At 33.2% G+C, this 20848-nt stretch overlaps 3 protein-coding genes, 1 long non-coding RNA gene and 2 other non-coding genes across 8 annotated transcripts in view; 3 read left to right on the top strand and 3 right to left on the bottom strand.

The window, feature by feature from the left end:
• Positions 1-95: 95 nt before the first annotated feature.
• On the bottom strand, positions 96-3444 carry LOC128890408 (polypeptide N-acetylgalactosaminyltransferase 35A-like). 2 transcript variants are annotated; one of them, XM_054148864.1, is made up of 7 exons: positions 3300-3444; positions 2839-3187; positions 2082-2763; positions 1697-1814; positions 1142-1630; positions 868-999; positions 96-804 (listed from the first exon to the last, which is right to left on the bottom strand). In XM_054148864.1, exons 1-7 carry the CDS (start codon positions 3306-3308, stop codon positions 643-645), a joined length of 1941 nt encoding a protein of 646 aa, XP_054004839.1. In that variant the 5' UTR covers positions 3309-3444; the 3' UTR covers positions 96-642. The 2 variants fall into 2 exon arrangements, with proteins under 2 accessions (XP_054004839.1, XP_054004840.1); XM_054148865.1 differs by having other exon boundaries at positions 3266-3407.
• Positions 3380-4189, top strand: LOC128890444 (uncharacterized). Its single transcript, XR_008460615.1, has 3 exons — positions 3380-3486; positions 3582-3712; positions 4053-4189. It is a non-coding gene; the product is annotated as an uncharacterized LOC128890444 (long non-coding RNA).
• Positions 3632-3704, top strand: Trnar-ccu (transfer RNA arginine (anticodon CCU)). The gene has a single exon. It is a non-coding gene; the product is annotated as a tRNA-Arg (tRNA).
• On the bottom strand, positions 3883-10570 carry LOC128890413 (asparagine synthetase [glutamine-hydrolyzing]). 2 transcript variants are annotated; one of them, XM_054148875.1, is made up of 10 exons: positions 10482-10570; positions 6224-6385; positions 5976-6101; positions 5658-5894; positions 5420-5594; positions 5108-5337; positions 4908-5035; positions 4553-4842; positions 4245-4479; positions 3883-4144 (listed from the first exon to the last, which is right to left on the bottom strand). In XM_054148875.1, the coding sequence occupies exons 2-10, from the start codon at positions 6347-6349 to the stop codon at positions 4009-4011; spliced, it is 1683 nt and encodes a 560-aa protein (XP_054004850.1). In that variant the 5' UTR covers positions 6350-6385; positions 10482-10570; the 3' UTR covers positions 3883-4008. The 2 variants fall into 2 exon arrangements, with proteins under 2 accessions (XP_054004850.1, XP_054004849.1); XM_054148874.1 differs by lacking the exon at positions 10482-10570 and adding an exon at positions 6487-6721.
• Positions 10490-10571, bottom strand: Trnar-ccu (transfer RNA arginine (anticodon CCU)). Its single transcript is given in 2 exon segments — positions 10490-10524; positions 10535-10571. It is a non-coding gene; the product is annotated as a tRNA-Arg (tRNA).
• Positions 10572-10874: 303 nt separating this feature from the next.
• The window catches only part of LOC128890401 (dentin sialophosphoprotein), a 186504-nt gene continuing 176530 nt past the window's right edge, over positions 10875-20848 (top strand). The window contains exon 1 of the mRNA XM_054148855.1: positions 10875-12430. The gene's annotated coding sequence lies outside the window, so the exon portion shown is untranslated. The remainder of the gene's footprint in view (positions 12431-20848) is intronic.

Below are 20848 nucleotides of genomic sequence, written 5' to 3'. Positions count from 1 at the left end.
TTAGAGTAACGAAAAATTTATTCCGTATAATTTATGTTTTACATAAATCATTAAATACAATGTATAATTATATTAACAAATAATGAAAAGATATCTATGAAGCATTTAATTTATTTTACAAAAAGATGGGTACAAAGAATTTGTATATATATACAAATATAAACACATATATAACTAAATATATTTTGTACATTATTATTTATACTGTATTCTTAGAAAAAAATTTTAATTGTAGTAAATACTGCAATGCATGAGAAATGAATGTTTACAGATTAACTTAACAGTTCTCAACTCTTTCATTCTTTAAATATACAACAAAATTTATTATTCAAGTATATTATTAATTATAACGAATAACGAAATAATATATAAACTAACATAAAAAAAATTAGACGAATTTGTTTACGCAATAAAATTCTAATTGGAATTTCACTTATAACGTTATAGTTCATATTATTTTTAAAATATAAAATAGTATAAAGGTAACACTTAGAATCAAATACTTTTGCAATATACTGCTGCCTTGTATCACAAGAGTTTTTTAACAATGTTAAGCATTTAATTCCTGCATGCATTTTGTCTTTTTCTACCAACCAAATTTATATGTCTATTTCTTCTGTCTCTACATCTCATTTTCCTGTGTTACCTAATCTCTTTTAGAGGAATTTTGGAATGTATCAGGTCCCATGTAATGAGGGTTTTATTTGGTTTAGTACATAGATCCATTACAACTGCAGCACCTTTTATTGCTTGTAATCCTCCTAAACATGTACCAGCTCCCTTGTTGTATAAGAGTGTACCAATCTGTACACAAATAAGTTACACTTAATACATATAATTTGCACGAACAAAACAATAGGTACTCACAGTACTTTTATGAAGCCATTCTTGGCCACCGCCCATTTCGTGACATTTTCCGAGTTTAGGTATTTTTTCTGCTCCTTCCATGCAAAGCATTTGACCAAGTACTAATTCCTTTTTATCTGTTTCGTACCACATCTATACAGATTGCAACAAATTTAATGCTACATATTGCCAATTGTAACAAGTTTAAGCAAAAGATTATTTTGAAACCTTTACATTGGGGTAACAGGGCCAGTGAAGTGCAAAGGATTAAGAATGGTTACTTGTTTTTTATTACCTGTGATTTAATTCTCAAGCATGATGATAAAATAAGTTTAGAACCCTTTGTTTTGATGTCTTTTTCACTCTGAACACATAATGCTGTATTTGAGAGTCTAATTTGATATTCATCTGTGTAATTTCTTTTTCTTGAATGCCAAGGTTGAATTTGTCTCTGTTCTACCCTTGCCCATTTATCTTTCAATTTGTTCTTATCATCATCTGGTAATGTTAATTCGGGATATACTTCCTTTAAGTACCATTCAAAGTTTTTGCATTTCAATTTCTCCCGTAATCTTAATCTATCTGTGACATCACCATAGTTAACTTTTTGAACATTCTTTAAGAAGTAATCTTTATACTCGTCTAACCAAACATATGCCACACGCAGTGAGTTTCTCAGCATAGTGTCGTGTTTATCATCTCCACCATATGGTCTACGCCTTCTAAATACATGTCCAACTCTTGAACATGGTATCAGTTCAATGCTTCCACCACACATCCAAATCTAAAAAATATTAAAAATTGTTCATGGAATAAAAAAAAAGAATAATTAAGTAAACTGCTGTCATACTCTAAATGATATTTCCAGATTTTCACCACCCCAGATTTCCATGCCTGCATCATATTCTCCTAGTGTTGTAAAGTATTCTCTATCCATTGCAAACAATCCTCCAGCCATTGTTGGTGATCTATTTAGTAATTACCAATATATACAATATAAAACAGTAGTAAAATAAATATGCATATTGTGAAAAATGAAGTTTGTTATAATGGCTTGTAGAATTTCAGATCGTCTTTCAAAAACTCTTCATTCACACCTTCTCATTTGAACACACTCACTTCTCTCACCTTACACTTGTTTGGTTCATGCAATCATTGCAACTAATTTAAACAAACTGTCACATACATCAATCATTCTTTTTTAATACGAACAATATGTAAATATATGATCTCACTTGATAGGTTTTATAAAATCTTCATCATGTTTCAATGTGCCAATTGGTAAATTATCCCATTTGAAGTGCAAACCCCAGTTGAATCCACCTCTTACCAAAGGACTACTAGTATATTGGAATGTGTCTGGATTGATAATGTCAATAACTGGCATAGCAACAATAGTCTTTGAATGAGCAATTCGCGAAAGAAGGGGCTCTATCCACATTTTATTTACTTCTATGTGGCTATCCAAGAAAATTAAAACTTCTCCACTTGCTTTTCTTGCACCAAACATTCTTGCTCTGATTAATCCTTCTCTCCTTTCAGTCTTGAAAAGCTTTACTTTACCATCAAATTTATTTTTAATGTACGTATCAATTTGTTCATGTAAAGCTGTCATATCACTCCAATCATTTACTAAGATAATTTCATGTAAAAATTGAGCTGGAGTCTTTTCAATAATAGAATGTAGAGATCTTAGAAGTGTCATATAATGTTCATTGTAAAAACATATAACAATACTAGCATTTGGTAATTTGCTAGAATATTGTTGCTTGTTGCATAACTTGTGTCTTGTATCTGGTAATTCTCTATGCAAACCAATGTTATCTGATACCAAAATATTAAAAGAATAATTTTTGAATCCTTCTTCTCGTTTTCGTTGATCATCCAAATTTTTAACCATTCCTAACTCATCTAAATCTATAAATAAGTTATTTGAAGATGATAAAGAAAATTTATTTTGCTTGACATTTTAAATATCATCTAAATACCTACCTTGTCCTATGGTGATAGAAGGTTTCACTGGTACGGGTTGTAATTGTTGTAATAGTTTGTTACTGTTTTTGAAGTTAGATTCCTTTAAGTTATTGACATTTTTATCATTCATACTTTCTTTATTATCATAAAAAATCATATTGTGATGTAGTCTAAGTTGACGATCATTATGTATTTTATGATCAAATGTCGATTCTTTCATTAATTTTGAACTCTCTGACATTAACATTGTTGGATTGATAATATCAGCATTTTGAGATAGCTTTGAGTACATATATAAACTAAAAGCCCAGGTTATTGAAGCAATTACTATCCCAGATATAAAAGAAAGATATCTCGTTGACATCATCTGTAATTTGCCGAAAATATCAAACAAAGTTTATAGATAAAAGTCGTACTATTTGTATTTATGTACTATTAACGTTACCTTCAACGTTACAATCAAGAAACGATGTACTTACTGTATACATAATTGATTATTAGTCGAAATTCAAATTGTAATTATTCTACTAAAGCACACTCTCACCATTCTGACATTTCTGACGTATGTACATAGCAAACAATTTGCATATGACGAACTATAAAATATGCGTCACCATCTTGGATCATTTGGTAACAGCTGTTTTATCGATTTCCAGTTATTACACGGTACTTAAAGAAATTATCCATTTAATAAGTAATCAAAAACATTATAAAAATGGTTTTCGTATATATATTATTTTACTAATAAAATTTTATTGTAGGTTCAAAATTTTGTACATCTACTTCGAGTTAGAATCTGATTTTACCAACCGCCCCTGTGGCCTAATGGATAAGGCATCGGTCTCCTAAACCGGGGATTGTGGGTTCGAGTCCCACCAGGGGTATAAAACAGGTATCATTTTTTTTATACATAAAATGTCTCTACTTTCTCGCTTCGTATGTTTCAGATGTAATATTTAAACTTTAACTTCTGTAGCATTAATTTTTGGTATTAATAGTGTAATATCAAATATATAAAATAAAATTGTATTTACATAAGCAAGACATAGACATGGATAATTAAACATTTTGATATATAATTTATTTTATAAAAATATACAGAGATTTTGTTTGTATGGTAAACATTTAAATATATTCAATTTATTATATAAATCACTGTAAATTCAATCCTTCTTAGTTTCTTTATCATCATTTTTTCACATCTGCTGCATAATGAGTAATAAATCTTGCAGATGGATCACGAATTCCCTTTACCCAACGTGGCATCCAAAAGTATGGTGTAAAAGTTTCTGATTGTCCTCCGTAATGCTTTTTAAAGATGTTCCTGAAGTCAAAATATGGTATGTTTAATTTTCAAGCAATAATTTTATTGAATTTTGTAAATTAAATATTTTCAAAGCTTCCCCATACACAATGATTTTTACCTGTAATAAAGTGCCTCTTTGGTTTTTGGAGTACAATGCGGATATTTAAGGTGAGCATTCTTTAAGTCTTCATCTGATACATGATTATCCACAATTTCATGTATGATTTGGAAAAGAGATTTTTTAACTGATGTTACTCCATCACTGAATGCTTCCTTGTGCCTCCAAAGTATGTTTGATGGTAACAGATTGGTATCATTAAATGCAGATCTTAATAAATACTTTTCAATGCCTCCTGTATCAAACATATTTAATTTGTATTTTAATTTGTTTATATTACCTTTTTAAAGTATTCTCTCAAAGTTTACCTTGAGGCTGTCTGGAAGCAGGATCTAGTGATAGATAGTAATTTGTGAATTGAATATCTAAGAATGGAACTCGTAGTTCTAAACTGAATGCACTAGTTGTCCTATCTGCTCTCAAACCATCATATAAATAGATATCTTTTAATAATCGAATAGATTCATCATGAGCTTCTACTGCATTAGGCGCATCTCTGAAATAAATATATCCTTGTGCCAGTTCATCTGCACCTTCTCCACTGAATATTACAGTTGTTTCTGTGTTACATTTAATGTATCTTGAAATGAGATACATACTGAAATTTAAGAAAATTTTTCATCAAAATGTTGAAGAATACCTTCCACATAAATTGCAATTTACCCAATGGACGCTCGGACTGTGGTGATGTCAAACGTTTCTAACTGATAAATGAGTTTGTCTAACACTTTTGCTACATCTTCTTCTGAAAAAATGATTTCATGATGCTCTGTGCCTACATAATCTGCAACCTAATAAATATAATATTTTTAGATACTGGTATAATATTTGGTACAATATAATAAAAAATTATTGTTTCCAACCTGTCTAGCTGCAAGAATATCTGGACTATCACCCATTCCAATAGCAAAACTTTGTATTTTGTATGGTAATTTTGCCTCTTTTGCATGTTTTGCAAGTAAAGCTGCAACTAAACTTGAATCTAGACCACCTGACAATAGACATCCTATTCTTCTATCTGCCATTAATCTCTTTTTCACAGCTGCTGAAAGTAATGTTCTTATGTTTCCAAGTATATCTGTGCTGTTTAAAGCTAAAAGAAACATATATATATATATACATTACATTATATTGTCTTATCCACTTAAGTTTTTGATTAATATTCTTCAACAAACCATTCCAAGGAGTATAAACTTGAAAGTTGGGTTTATCTCCAGGTTTGTAATAATTTACTTTCATTAGCAATTTTGTTCTTCCATCATCTAAGATTTCATATTCTTCATAATGACCTGGTTTAAATGGCTCCAATGTCCATTTTGATGCTATTTGTTTTGTTATTTCTATAAGACCCTAAATATGTAGTATAATATAGTTAATAATTGTTTTATACTAAAATAAATAATTTTTGATTACCTTACTCTCTGAACAAACTCCAAGCTGTCCATCATCAGACTTTAATCGGAAAAGAGGTCTAACTCCATAAGGATCCCTACCAATAAGAATTCTCCTATTCTTAATATCCATTAAACAAAATGCAAAAACACCATCAAGTTGTTTAGCTACATTTTGGGCACCACCATTTTCATATAAGTGTATTAGCACTTCAACATCACACTCAGTACTGTATTGAAATCCATACTGCTGGCCGATCTATATAAAGTTGAAGTTATGGCATAATAAGAAAACAATTATCAATAATAATAAAATAATAATTTGTAAAATAAGTATTACTTCTTTGTGATTGTAAATTTCACCATTGCATAATAAAAAATAATGTGGATATTTATAAAGTCTCATTGGCTGCATTCCATGGAGATTATCAACAATGGCCAGTCTATGAAATCCAAAATAACCATTCTGTAAATGAAGATAGTGAAAATTGATTTTTATTCTGTTGTATTACTTATACCATATAGTTATTATATTACTAAAAATATTTAATTTATTAAAGTTCTTAGGATTTTGTAATAGTATCATACTTTGATTTTATCATCATATTCAAGTCGAAAGGCTTCTGGACCACGATGTTCAATTTTTTGAAAGCTTTTACAGATGCAGGTTAAAGGTTGTCCGTCCAATCCAAAGAGAGCCCAAATTCCACACATTTTATTTATGATAAAGTTTCTTTTGATTTGTTGATTCTACAACAAATAAGTATCATCATGTATAATTACTCTCTATACATTTTATAATATCTACTAAATTTTAACATTTAACATTTAAAATAGTAAAAAATAAATACTTTGTAAAAAAATGTTTTTTTATGAAGCAGAATTTTGTTTCTTTTTGAACCGTTTTTATATGTACAATAATAGTAGTTATAAAATACGAATAAAATTGTTTATTCTTATTTGTTTAAACAAATGAATGAATCACACGTTATGCATGTTAAATTTGTATTGCTTCACGTTCGAACATACGTACGTTACTCAAGAGCAACTACGCATTTTTATCTGAAGTAACACCGATGACATTTCCTAATCACAAGACATTTCCCAATCATCATGACATTTCAAATCACATTGAACTTGAAAAATCTGAGTATATTAAAGTACATACTTTATTGGAATTTAGCTTAAATAAAATGATACTTTCTGGTTCCTAGTCGTTGAAATAAAAGTAAGACGAATAATCAGATCGTTTAATGTAAATTTTACGTTGATTTGTGTACCATATGTTCAAACGTTTTTCTACATATATACATTTAAATTTTCATATAATGGGCAATTTGATTATTTCGTGTCAACAATAAAAGTTTTTTGCCGAATTTGGTTTAATAATAAGAATTATGATCGTTCTACACATTAGCGGGAGGATTTGTTGAGACAAAAAATACGTAATATCGAAGTTAGTATACTATCAATCATATATGATTGATTATTTTCATTATTTTATGAGATATCGTTAGATTAAATCGAATAAGAGAAGTCTTATGTTTCTAATCTATGTTTTTAATCACCTTATGTTTAATTCTTTATAAATCACATAAATAAATTGTTAGTGCTATTACAACTAGTATTTATTTGTTAGAAAAAAGAAACAATTACAAATATCTAATTTCGATAATTGATACATACAACGATTTTATTTTTCTACAAATTTATATTTTTCACGATGTAAATATTCATATAATTTTAATGAATAATGAAATTATCAATGCATATTTTTTCGATGAAACAGTTTAGTTAAAGATATAAATTATATTAAAATCAGTGCACAAGAAAATATATCGAGTCAGATGTGTAGGGTAATTGTAAGCTTTTATTGTTAGAAATTTGAATTACGACAAATTTACTATACCACCTAGTAGTATGGTAGGAACAGTGGCATATATGATTACGGAAACTATATGTAAGAACGTGGCTTGTACATTAAATGTGTTTTCAATACGCATGCGTAGGATGTTACATTTATTCATTTAGCAAATGCTAATTTGTATCTACTAAATCACTAAAGTAGATAATAATTGTATTTTTTATGAAAAAGTGTAGTACCTTGCACTCACAGATCTACAATAGTTAACTAATGGTAATCCAAAGAATACAGAAAAATAAAATTTCAAAAAATGATATAAATACAACTTGAATACAATTTGTTTTATATGAAACCTAAGAAAAATGGTAATAAACTCAATGTAAAGGTGATTTTTCGTTTGAAAAAAAATCAATATCTTATAACCATAATATACAAAACACAGCATTCATAAAACACAGTAACCACTTTAATCATTACTTTGATTTTATGATTATTAAAGTAGTAGGAATAAAAAGTAATTACTATTATGTAGCAGATTATTTTTGTTGAATTAATTAATAGAATTAAAAACATTTAACGACTGGGAAAATGGCATGAATTTAACACAAGAATAGATTTAGATAGATCAACAATTTTATCCAAGTATTAAGAAAATTCAATTGTAAAATTTGTATTTAAAAATAAAAATAAAAATAAGAAGATTCTTATTTATATTTTAATTACCCTGAGAGGTTAATTAGATTATTTATTACAAATTACATAGATAAATTAAATATGTAACAACTTTGTTAAAGGTTTGGTTTTTAAAAGATGAAAGCGACGTTGGTCCCCCCTAAACCTGAACGTTCTTAGGATTTAGAACAAAACAGATTTGTGACAACCTACTTCGACTTGCAACGTAAATTCTATGTTACAAAACAGAATATGTCACTCCTTACGAAAAAAATAAAAATTTATTGAAATCAACGAATGTTCACGAAAATTGTCATGATTTTCTGATAAAACATTCCCGAGATATAAAGCAAAACAGAGGCCGACACTTGCGATATAAATGTCTATGCATTACAGAACATGCATTTAACTTGAACCTCCTTGAAACATCGTAAAATATAATAAAACAAACCAAGGAAGGCTCAAATTTTGATCGATAACTTTGTCCTCTGTTACAGCATTTGGGAAAGTAAAAAAAAAACGCTCACACGAAGTAGTGGTTGGTTGGTTAATACGTTTATTAGCTTACAACTAAAATGTATACAGCCTTGTTTCCTTATTGCTAGTCATCCTTATCGTATATATCTACAACTAACGTCCATTTGAAATATTGCAGATTCCTTATTTTGGATATAACTCTCTTACTTACTATTACTATCGATAAATTTATATAAAAAATATTTCACTATACGTCCTATATTCTAGTTATACATTTGCACTCTAAGTTGCGCACTCTGATTTCAATACTTAATCTGTAGTTTTGTGATTGCATGTTAGTCAGTCTTTCTTAGGAACTCTATAAAAATACTGGCTCATTACTTGAGCTATATAAATCCCTAGTGCTTATGTTATAGAACTATATCATAGTCAAAAAAGAATTTTGTAATTATTTTGACTATCCGAGAGTCTATATTTTTCAATAGGTCTTCGATTGACGGGGCTCCTTTAACTCCCAATTTTTCTAAACTCTCCCTCATGATTTTCCTTTCGTTCTTAAATTTGTTGCACCTCCATAGAACATGGTTAAGTTCTTCCGGTTCTTGTCCACAATCACATGTCGGGTTTGAAACGATGCCTATTTTAAATAGGTTACTCTTCAAACGGGTGTGATTGGCTCTTATTCTGTTTATTAAAACTACTGTTTTCCTTGATAAACGTTTTTTATGAAACTAAGGTTTACTATTGTCTTTATAAAAGTTTTCTAAGTATCGTTTCCCTTTTATTTCTGATTCTCTCATTAATTGAGTATTATTTATTTTATTAAATTTTCCTTTTGCAACTGGGCACAAATCGGATAACAGTATTCCCATATCAATTGTGCGTCCTGATGTTGCAGCTATTTTTACTGCCACGTCTGCCTTTTCATTGCCTGTAATTCCCTTATGGGCTGGGATCCAAATTAACTGAATGATCTTTCCTTCTTTTGAGTTTAAATATAATTTTTCCTTAATTCTTTGGACTATAGTTGATTTTTTTGCAAAATTAACTTTGTTTTTTCAAGGTTGTTAATACGAGGTGTGGCAATTAAATAACGAGACTGGTGTGAGAAATGTGATTTATTGCAAATAAAGTACATCTTCAACAGACTGACTGACTGGGTGCCTGAAGGTCAAACCGTTAATTAAAAATACTACAAAGAAGTCCTAATCAAGCTGGGGAAAAGAGTAAGGAAGAAAATACCGGATTTGTGGAAGAATGACTCATGGATTTTGCACCAGGACAATGCACCAGCCCACAATGCCCTATCTGTAAAGCAGTTTTTAGCAGACGAGCACATTCCTGTGCTTGATCATCCTCCGTCTTCGCCAGATCTCGCACCGTGTGACTTCTACCTGTTCCCAAAAGTCAAAAGTGCATCGAAGGGAACACATTTTCAGTCTGTTGAAGATGTAAAAATAAAAACGGCAGGGTTGTTGAAGAGGCTAACAACTGATGAGTTACAGCATTGTTTTGAACAATGGAAGACACGTATGCAGCGGTGTATAGATAGGGGAGGAGAGTATGTTGAAGGGGATAAAAGTTAAATGTAACTTTATTTGCAATAAATCACATTTCTCACACCAGTCTCGTTATTTAATTGCCACACCTCGTACACCGAGAGCATCCGAAAAGATTCTCCATTGGTTACGTCCACTTTGTTGTATTATTTCTATTGCTTCCAGTATTGCCACTGCCTCGGCCGTGAAAATGAAAGAAAAGTCTGGGAGTTTAAAACTATCGCTGAAATCCTCGTCTTCGCACCAAATGGCTCCTCCAACAAAAAAATGATACCTGTTTTATACCCCTGGTGGGACTCGAACCCACAATCCCGGTTTAGGAGACCATAGGAGACCGATGCCTTATCCATTAGGCCACAGGGGCGGTTCACGAAGCAGTGCGAAGATTGTGGACGGTGGTGCCCTCTGTCGAGGAAAGCTCAAATTTGCCAATACGAGGTGGCAATTACAGTGACACGGCAGGGGGGCGCATGATCGCCGTTTCTCTTTTCCGGTTTACTCGTTTATTCCGTTTAATTCCCGAGTGCCACGGGCCGGTTTTTCGGTTGTGCCTGACGTTCGAGGACGTATCCGATCCGGTGTAAAGGAACTCGCTCGATGCGCCGCGGTCGCGAGCCAAACAAGCCGGTGCGTGAGTCGGATATCCAGGCCGTTACTTCGATCAGCTGGTCGTTTGTGGGATCGCCTTGAATGTCGGCGTACAAGCGCGCGGGGCAGTTGGCTCTCGCCAGGGCTCCAGGAAGGATGCGCGATCGGGGGTGTGCGCTTCTCGAGACTGCCACCGGTTTTCTGCGTGCCGGCCGTTTTACGGCCTATAACGCGGCACCATAGCCACGGCCCATTCAACGCAAAAATCCTTACTTCGTGGTTTATTTATCCGTCCTGTGTGAAGAAGTGATATATCGACGTGTATTCGCAAGAATAGGAAGAAAAAAGTAATTGTTCGCGAGAGAAGCTTCATCAGCGAGTGCGGCTCTCCACGACAATCGGAAATCGTTCGATGTTTGTCGCTTCATCCTGTGTACTTAACGTTTTTCTAAAATTTAACCACGACGTTCGTCGAAACTCAACGTTTTCAAGGTTAGAAACGACGATACCCTAAACACGACGGTGGTGCGCCTGGCAATTTCACGACGCGCTTAGGTTAAGTGTCATTCTTTTAGCCCCGGCACCGACAACGACACATCGGAACGAAAGAGATACGGTGTCGTGTTTAATTGCTCCGAAGATTTGTCCACGAATGTCACGCGCGAGTGCATTCTGATCTCGTGAACGACCGATAAATGTCCATTGACGCGAAGAAACGGAAACACGAAGATCACTTTCGCCATTGCAAGAGGTCAAATTCAACGTATTTGTGCGCGTTCTTTGGTGCACCGTGAATATTCGGGGGAAAAAAAAACAAGCTGGTCGGTACGATCGAAGCGTTTCGGAAAAAAGGAGTAATTTGTGAGCCCATCGTTGTGTAGTTTTCTGTCACGATTGCGTTACCGACTGATATATACAACATATATATGTACACCGAGGCTGACTTTGAATACGTTTTCTTTTTAACTATGCAAGTTTTGATACATCGGATATCTTTTTAATCGTCGGTAACGGGCTTGTAATGGAGTTTGATTATAGCCAACCAGCTGTAATATTTTCATTGAATTTTCGAGTATCGAGCGCACGGTTGTTTACTATTGCTTGATGCGCCAAATAAGAGAAACCTGCAGGAAGCGTATGCATCTTGGCGAGAAAAATCTGCGTCAGCGAATCGTAGAGACCGGTACACGACGATGTTTAACGGCTTGCATGATTTTCGTACTTAATGGGAAAAAACCTAACCTCAACGGAACCAGTACAAAGCACTTAAAGCTGTGAAATCGAAATATCTCGTCGCTCGATCGTTGTCGAAGAAACGAGGAAAACGTATGTCGTACGATTAGTTTTCACGACGCCTTTTTCGAGCGACTGGGCAGTTCGTACTTAAATTTCGATCTCAGAAGAAAACACTGTGCCGGCGTTACCTGTTTATTAGGAGTACACCGTGTTCAGTGGCGGATAATTTCTCAGTGAGTGTATAACGAATTAACGAACGCTTACTCGAATATTGTGGTAATTCCCATAGTCGCCGCGAAAGCAGCTGGAAACCGAAATTTGTTGTGGCGGACACTGGGATCGATTGTTACGCAAATTGCTTCCAGAAAACTTGTATACAGTGCAACGCATTGTCTCAAGGTAAGATTTCGCCTCGTATTTAACACTTTTAGGTATGACGGTAACATACAGTGGGTGTAGAAAGTATTTGTACATTGATCAATTTCCAAGAAAACTATGTGAAATTGTAATTTATTAACTTTCTTTTTTTTACAAACAATGACATTCTACATATTCTCGGAAATCTCTAGAATAGGTAGATTACAACAAAAAAATAGCTATTTATGCATGTTGGGAAATTAACAAGAAAAAACAATAAATCGATAGAAATACAGAAGCAATAAGTACTTGTACAAGTGTTCTTAAACTTCGTTTAAAAAAAAAAAACGAAATTTACATTAATTTATAAATAATTAATACTTCGTGGAATTTCCTTTTGATTTTATAATTACTGCAACTCTTCTAGGCATTAAATTAACTATCATAAATGTCGATGTTATTCGGGGTAGGATTTTCTTTCATTCCTTTATTAGAGCATTTTTTAAGTCTTTTTTACTGGAAATTTAATGTTTTCTAATTTCTACGAAGCAATAAACTGATGTGCTTATGTTACAAATTCTACTGTAAATTGTTCATCGTAAGAACCGTGCGAATACTTATTGCTTCTATATTTCTACCGATTTTTCGTATTTTATCGTTAATTTCGCAAATTATATAAACTAGTAATTGTTGTTAGAACTATATTCTAGAAATTTCCGAAAGTATGTAGAATATAATTGATTATAAAAAAAGGAGTTAATAAATTACAATTTCACAGAAAAGTTTTTTGGGAAATTGATCGATGTACGGATACATTCTACACCTACTGTATGCTCAAGTCCACAATTTTATGGTGTATAACACACGTACTATAATATACGTATATTATTACGAAATACTGCAACGATAATTCACAATATGTTTATATTTCTTTTTCGTGAAAAAATTGCATACATTTGTGCAGGATGAGCTTCATAGAGTATTATAATTTTATTTTATTTATATTTTAAGACTCAGGGGAAGGGGCTAACTCAAGTAATGCAGGTGATATCGTTATCGAATCATCTTTAGAGTATAAACGTGAGCAGCGCACACTTTAAACTTTTCTTTTATCGTGAAAAGATCTTTTAATACAGAGTAATATTTGTTTAAAACTGAGGATTATAATTGTATCGTAATTACTTTTTAACGAAACACGAGAACTTTGTTTTCTCTCGCAGAAAAATTCTCTCTTCTTTGTAACTGTCCAACATAATTTTCACGTCATGGCGCATCATTTTTTAATTGACAAAATAGTTGTTCTAGTCGTAAATAAGTAATTCCATTAGTTTTATTCGGAGTATATAAACTTTCGAATCATTTTGAAGAAATTATCTACATCTAATCTCTGTTTCCTTTTTCTTGTTTTACTTTGTTTATATGTTAAGATAGTGATATCATTCGTATTGTTTACTTATAACTTTCTTTCGCTTTATTTTTCTTTCTTTTTTTCAATTATCCTTGTTAGCTTGATGTTATTGTTCTTCGTTTCCAATTTTCGATTTAATTTGGAATTTCATTGTTTTGTTCTAAAGCAGTTACTTTTTATTAATTTCCGAAGATTTCTCAAAACTTGAACGTTAAACAGTAAATAATTTAATTGACAAACTGTCACTCCTTAGTTATTACATCGACAATCTCAAGCTGTAATATTTTTAACGAGTTCCATTGCAGAATTACGAAACTTCTGTTTCAGTATTCATAGAGTAGTAATTAATGGAATTCAGTCTTGCTCATTCATTCGCGTGCCATTTTTGATCCGTTTAATTGGATTAATTTCAGTATTTGGCACTATCTATCTGAAGACATTTTTATATGTGAAATATTTTCACCTATATGTATATTTTTGGTTTGTGATGAGAAGCAATTATATCCCATGGAAAAGATTGTATATATTTTCGCTATTTTCAAATAAAATGAACAATTAAATAAAATGAATACAAAGTCACAGTGCTCCAAAATAGCAAAGGAAAGGTTTATAGTGGCTTGTGCTGATGCATTTTTTCTTAAAAAAAGAAGTGCCAAAAGAAGTTTAAATTTTGGTTTAATTCTCCCTTTGGTTCATGGGTAATAATGCATTTAAATAAAACTGTAAGTGGAACAACAGCAATGAGCCTCAAAATAAAATATAAGTTGAATTTAACTAACAGAAAGCCAATTTGTAAATACTATCTTCAACACGTTCACTGCCACACTAAAACTCTTGAATATTTCTACCGTGTTTAAATTTTGTTTACAGACTATTGGAAACTGCCTAATGAAACATTTATTTTTGTATTTAGTTCTGTAACTTCATCAAAATTCAAGTATTTCATTTAAATTCATTTTCTATGACATGTAACTTTCAGAATTAATAATTTTCGTTTTTCAGTGAAAATCACTGTCAGCCATATATGGTGTTATACATAACGTGTTAATGTAGAGCCCTCAGGGGCTGTGGCTACATTTAATTGTAGCTACAGTACGGATTTAGCAATCCCGAGGTATCCGAGCTATAGGGCGGCGTCCAGTCGACTCCAATGAATATGTAACAGAAAGGAAGAAAGTTAAATCACATATGTAATGGAGTATAGAAAAGCATATGTATACAGTCATTAACAACTAAAAATACTTGCAAAAGGAATGCAAACAAGCAAACGGTCGAACTGCTCATTTCTGTGATTCATTAATTGAAGTACCAAACCTATCTTAGATACTTTGTCTCGAGACATCTAATGAATAAGATGCGCAATGTTCCTTTTCCATCTCTTAGCTTTAATCAGTGGCCAATAACAAATAAACATTAACAAAATGCTGGTTGATAGATAAAAATGACTCAAATTGAACAGCCCTTGAGCAGCTATTAAAGTTAACATTTTTAGCTTCAATGAGAGGCTTCATCGGTTATTTATAAAATAAAAAATTACGCTGAAATGTAAAATCAACGGTAGCAATATTTGAATTGTTAATCGAAATAAAATAAGACTCAACGTTAATAAATGCTCAAACCCTATACAATAATAATCATTTTTAGTAATAGCAAATGTTAGCGCGAGCGTTTGATCACGATAAACAAGTATCTCTTACGTCATGGTAAGACATATTATCGACATTCTAATACTTTCTATTATCACTATTAAATAGCCATTATCTGGCTTATCAGAAAAAACTAAGAGATGTAACATATTGTGCTTATCTAATTCATTTCGAGAAACAGTTTCCTAATAAAACTACATCATTCCAATAAAATCGAGAGCAGAGATGGGCAACAGTTTATTCGAATAATAGATCGTGAATAAAACCAACGCGAACATTATTATTCGCAATAAACGGTTAAAGTTTCAGTTATCTTTTGCGAAATAATTAATTTCATAATTCAGAGTTTTTATTTAATGAATTATGGATAAACGGTTGTTTAGCTTTTATTCGTTGTTCGACAGTCTTATTTAGATAGGAATTTTGCTCATCTTTGTACGAGATTTACCTAGTCGCAATAACATTATTACTTTAAATTCCAATGTATACTGTATATACAAGTATATCGATGCGATAAAAGTTAATTAATCTGCCAGATTAATCGCGTAATTTTTCCATTGTCGCCTCCTTATCATATTCTTGAATTCGATCGTCATAAAATAACTAAAAAAGCGTAATTCAAATTAATTAATTAAATTCTAGTTCGTGGACCATGTATAGCTTATAAAAGATTGGTGGCATCATCTGAGAGCGGAATGCACGAATTAGTTTCGATGCTACATGTTTGATAATATCGAATGGATGCAGGTAGTACGCGTGTCTGATAATTGTGCATTTAGAGTGTCCTAAAGCGTTTCAGTCGTCGGAGCAGACTCTTCGCTCTATTTTTACACCCAAACGAGTTTGAAAAATTAAGCTTCGTTAAATGCAAAAGCTTTTATGGCAACGTAACGTGTAATAACGCTCGATGACACGTATAAAGTTCATCGAACGAGACTTGGATTTACCCGCATATGTAACGGTAATTAACGCGGATAATTAATAGTCCAATAGCGACGTTCGTCAATCGTTGTAATGAGCACCGTTAAGTGATTACGAAAATATTTATACGTAATTGCGGAGATTTTACTTCCTCGGTAGAAAAAGAAAAAAGGAAGTTCTATACAAACGTACAATTTCTCTCATTTCGAGGATCTGTAAAAAATGAATCAATGCTGTTCAATGCCAATAATAATATATTTCTTAATCCTTGTTAATATTCTTCGTCAAAATTCCAACCTTAAGTGTATGTTGGTTGGTTTGTCTCCTAATGCAGTTTCCCTGCTTAATTAATTCGAAAGGCACGTCGATTGTTACTCTATTCGGTATATACAAACTCTAAAACAGTGTATTTACTAGCTCTGCAACTATTGTTCATTTTCCAAGGACAAAAAGCAGAAAAATAAGAAAGAACTTATCTAATATTCGAGCAACGTCTCGAAGCAAGCGAGCATCAAATTTTACGACTTTCTCATCGATGCTTTCGATCGAAACGTTTTATAGATAGGAAAATGCACGCACGTGTGCACCCACCGGCTCCGTCGATATCATAAATATTTGGAAAATAGGGCGATGACGCAAGTAGCCGTTATTAAACCGCGTCGAAGTGTTTACGTTGGGAACAGAGTCAAGCCCCGATCTCCCAGGATAAAAGCAAATTCGCTAATCTAAATCAGTTCCCAATTCAATGATTCTTACGTTAGCTGGTATCGGAGATGAAAAAAATTGGGTGAAAAGTGAAACAAGCCCGAATAAAAAGCGCAAGTATCTTGGCTAGTAGAATTTACAGAGAGTTTTCCAAAGGGGAAAGGATTTTATTTTTTGATCCATTGTATTCGATATTTTCAATAGAACAAGGCATAAATAGCAACTCTAGACAAATAATAATACATACAGACATTCTCATATATTCCACTATTTTATCCATTCCACTCATTTTAGCACTAGTACAATCGAATTCATTTCGGATCATGAGATGTTTGGACCATTCTGATTTAAACGAAGTACTCTATATAACACCAATTTTGCCTATTTTGTGTTCCATGGAGTTGATCAGTTTAGCTTTTGAGAGATTCGAATCGTTGCATCAAAAATTAAATGTAACGTGTCCAGTATATCAAACAGTTACGAGGGCGGATCAAATGTAAACGAGACTTTATTTTTAAAATCCTTTTATTCGGTGTAATAAAATATCCAAGCACGTATCACTTTTCAACATAATCTCCTGCTTTGGAAATGCATTTTTCCCAGCGGATTTGAAGGTTTTTAATCTCAGTATCGTAAAACGAAGAGTGCTGCGTTAGGAGGCAATTGCCTCCACCGCCGAATAATACGTCTAGAAACCGTTGTCCTCCTAGTGCTTCTTTAAGTGGTCCAAAGAGATGGAAATCGCAGGGCGATAGATCAGGGCTGTAGGGAGGATGGTCAAGTGGAGTCCATTTCATTTCCTCTAATGTTTTGCAAGTTAGAGCTGTAGTATGGGGCCGAGCGTTGTCGTGGAGGAAAATGACGTCTCGAATCGGTTGGTCACGTCTTTTGGAACGATAAGCAACCTTTACCTCCCTTAAAAGCTCACAACTTCCATAACTGATTCCAAGCTGCGCTGTAATTTCAGAAAGTGTCAGACGTCGATCGCTTTCAAGAAGTATTCGAATCGTGCGAATGTTCTCTTCCGCAATGCTGCTTCGAGGACGGCGATCATGTTCCACGTTTTCAACTTGTTTACGTCCTTCCTTGAATTTCTTATGCCAGGCAAACACGCGAGCCCTTGATAGTGTTTGATCCCCAAACTGTACCATCAATCTTTGCAAAATTTCAACTGATTTGACGCCTTCATGAGTAAGAAATTTAATAATTATGCGTTGCGCAACTGAGACGTGCACTTGTTGCTCTGACATTGTGAATGTTACTTTCAAACTTGTCTGAACTCAATAATGCAATGCTCTCCCCACTCCTGACATCCTAAACAATATACTGTAGAAGCGGTCACCCGCTCCCTTTAAGTTTACGCGATCAGAAATAAAAGTCTCGTTTATATTTGATCGACCCTCGTAGCAACTCTAGACAAATAATAATATAGAAATTTTCATATATTCCACTATTTTATCCATTCCACTCATTTTAGCACTAGTAAAATCGAATTCCTTTCCGATCTTTCACTCGGCGGGCGACTTGAAACAAAAAGGTGAGGATAGCGAGTTGCTTAGTTCGAGGCGGAAAGCAGTTGCTTATTTCGAGACAATACTGTAGTACCAATTTATTTCCCAATCTAACTGACGAATATCTCTACCAACTGTCAACTTTCTTTGTCAGAAATACAAAGATACACTATTAACCATCAGGGTGCCGACGGTACCACCTTCCCTTGTAATTAATTAAAATTGGTTCAAGTTCTCATTACATAACTGACAAGGGTTCGCTAGCTCGACCTCGATCGCGAGTAGAAGCGAAATGCACACTTTGATCAATTAAATCATTTAAACGAGAGGCGGGCGATGAAGCGTGAGAAGTTTGAGGCAGGCGTTTGGAGATTACGTTTTATTGGTTTACTGCGCTTAACTCTATTATTGACTTCGTTATTACCTACGTTATTCCGTTACACTTTGATCAAGCTGTCACGGCGCATAAACTTCTTTAAAGATTCTTTATAAAGTAGGGAGGAAAGTGGAAAGTTGTTCGGTGGAAGCTTTAGGTACTAGGGAACGCGTTAAACTCGCGTAATCGTTTTGTTTGTATACATACATACATAAAGCGTGTACAGCGTTGATCAAAAGGTTGGAGAATCGATATCTTTTATATGGGGTATAAACGTAGTAATCATTGTTTCTTTAAATTCAGATCGTCTGTTTTATAGAAAATATAATAAAAATACACAAATTTAAAAAAAGTTAATGCAAGTATAATTGAGGTTGGTGTTAGCTTCGTTTTATCGTTGTATTGAAAAATCTGCAACATTGCAAGTTCATCAAATACAAAATTATTTATTACTGTATGACTTAGTTTTTTTTTTAATTCGCAAGAAAGGCTCTTTTTAGACATTTACACTAGAATGTATCCTTAAAGTATCAGGGAGTATATTATTATATGATTAGACTGCGTATCCTTATGCAAAATAAGATCTTTGCTAACGAACCAACGAGAATTGAACCTAAATAGGAATTTATATCTCCTTTGCAAATATCACAATATGAACTTTACTTTCAACATTTTTTTTTATATTCTTGCATACAGTGTGCATTTCTTATTTTTTTTTGCACATTCAAATTTCCAACAAATGCATAAAAATCCGCAGTCCAATTATGATTTCCGCAGTTGCTGGACCAACGTCGTAAGGGCTGATGCGGTCAAGTATTCGCGTGACACGATACTGACGATTCATGGCATTCGATACAGATGTCCCTGGACTCGTCGAATCGAATACTGACGATTCGGGACACGTTAGATCCGACATAGATGACCGCGGTGTTAGGCGACCTGATACAGCCGACCCTGGACTTAATAAACCCGATACAGGCGACTTCAGACTCTTGGGAGTTTATGTAGATTTAATCAAGTCATAACTCCATTATCAGTGGATTTAGAGGAAAATGTCAAAGGGAAGAAATAAATACTTCAAAGAGTGCTATTTTTGTAGGACCATTATTGTTTTTTACACATGTAATGGGGCAGGTGCATTCGATAGTTACATTATTTATTTAAATGGAAATGCCTGTTTGTTTTTGCATAGATTGAATCCTTTCGTCATTCTGTTTAAAACAGTATTAGAATGAAGTGATAAAAAAATGATTATGAGAGATTTTAAACAGTTGTCTGTAACGAAGAAGATGCTCGAAAATGTAATTTGAAGTAGTAACATTTTTCCTTCGTACCGACCGTGGTTATCTATTTCCTTTTAAATTCAAGTTATAACCGAATTGGATCGGCAACGTGCTTTCGCTAATTGCGATTGAAAGCATAGTCCTGTTCGGGCAATAATTATTGGTTACGCTGTTTATGGTAATGATAACCACGGTAACGTGAATAATGTATTATCTGTGCTCAAATGATATCATCCACGATATTGTTTATGGTCACGCTGGCGGAAATTCGCCTAGCAGAAAACTGTTGCAGTCGTTTATCATAAAATGAGGTCACACGCGGAAAGTGAATGTACTACTTTGCAGCTGTCGGTGAAATCTTCTGTAATTGTTCAAATTTACTTTGGGGATTTTATCATTTCGCTTGCCGTATCAAAATAACAGCGCTGTTACGGGGAAACGCGAATCCAAGGAACGGTTACAAAATCAGTAATCAAAAATAAAGGCTGTAGCCAGATAAGAGAGGACAATTTGATAAGAAGGACGCGGATGACGTTCATTTTTTTCGCATATGTTCCTATAAGTTTCACTTTCAATTAGGCTAAATATCAATCTTCAGTATCGAACCATT

The sequence above is a fragment of the Hylaeus anthracinus genome, unplaced genomic scaffold (assembly GCF_026225885.1).
Source record: "Hylaeus anthracinus isolate JK02 unplaced genomic scaffold, UHH_iyHylAnth1.0_haploid 12000, whole genome shotgun sequence".
Lineage (NCBI taxonomy): Eukaryota > Metazoa > Arthropoda > Insecta > Hymenoptera > Colletidae > Hylaeus > Hylaeus anthracinus.
The sequence above is the reverse complement of the archived record's forward strand: the minus strand, read 5'-3'. Positions and strand labels throughout refer to the sequence as shown.

Excerpts from the sequence above, each read along its gene's own strand:
- LOC128890408 (XM_054148864.1), bottom strand. Across the intron at positions 1,815-2,081 it reads GATTTTATAAAACCTATCAA|ATCACCAACAATGGCTGGAG; the intron begins GTGAGATCATAT and ends ATTACTAAATAG. Across the intron at positions 1,000-1,141 it reads GCTTGAGAATTAAATCACAG|ATGTGGTACGAAACAGATAA; the intron begins GTAATAAAAAAC and ends CAATCTGTATAG.
- LOC128890413 (XM_054148875.1), bottom strand. The coding sequence starts at position 6,349 with ATGTGTGGAATTTGGGCTCTCTTTGGATTGGACGGACAACCTTTAACC. Across the intron at positions 6,102-6,223 it reads AATATGATGATAAAATCAAA|AATGGTTATTTTGGATTTCA; the intron begins GTATGATACTAT and ends CTTCATTTACAG. Across the intron at positions 5,895-5,975 it reads AAATTTACAATCACAAAGAA|ATCGGCCAGCAGTATGGATT; the intron begins GTAATACTTATT and ends AACTTTATATAG.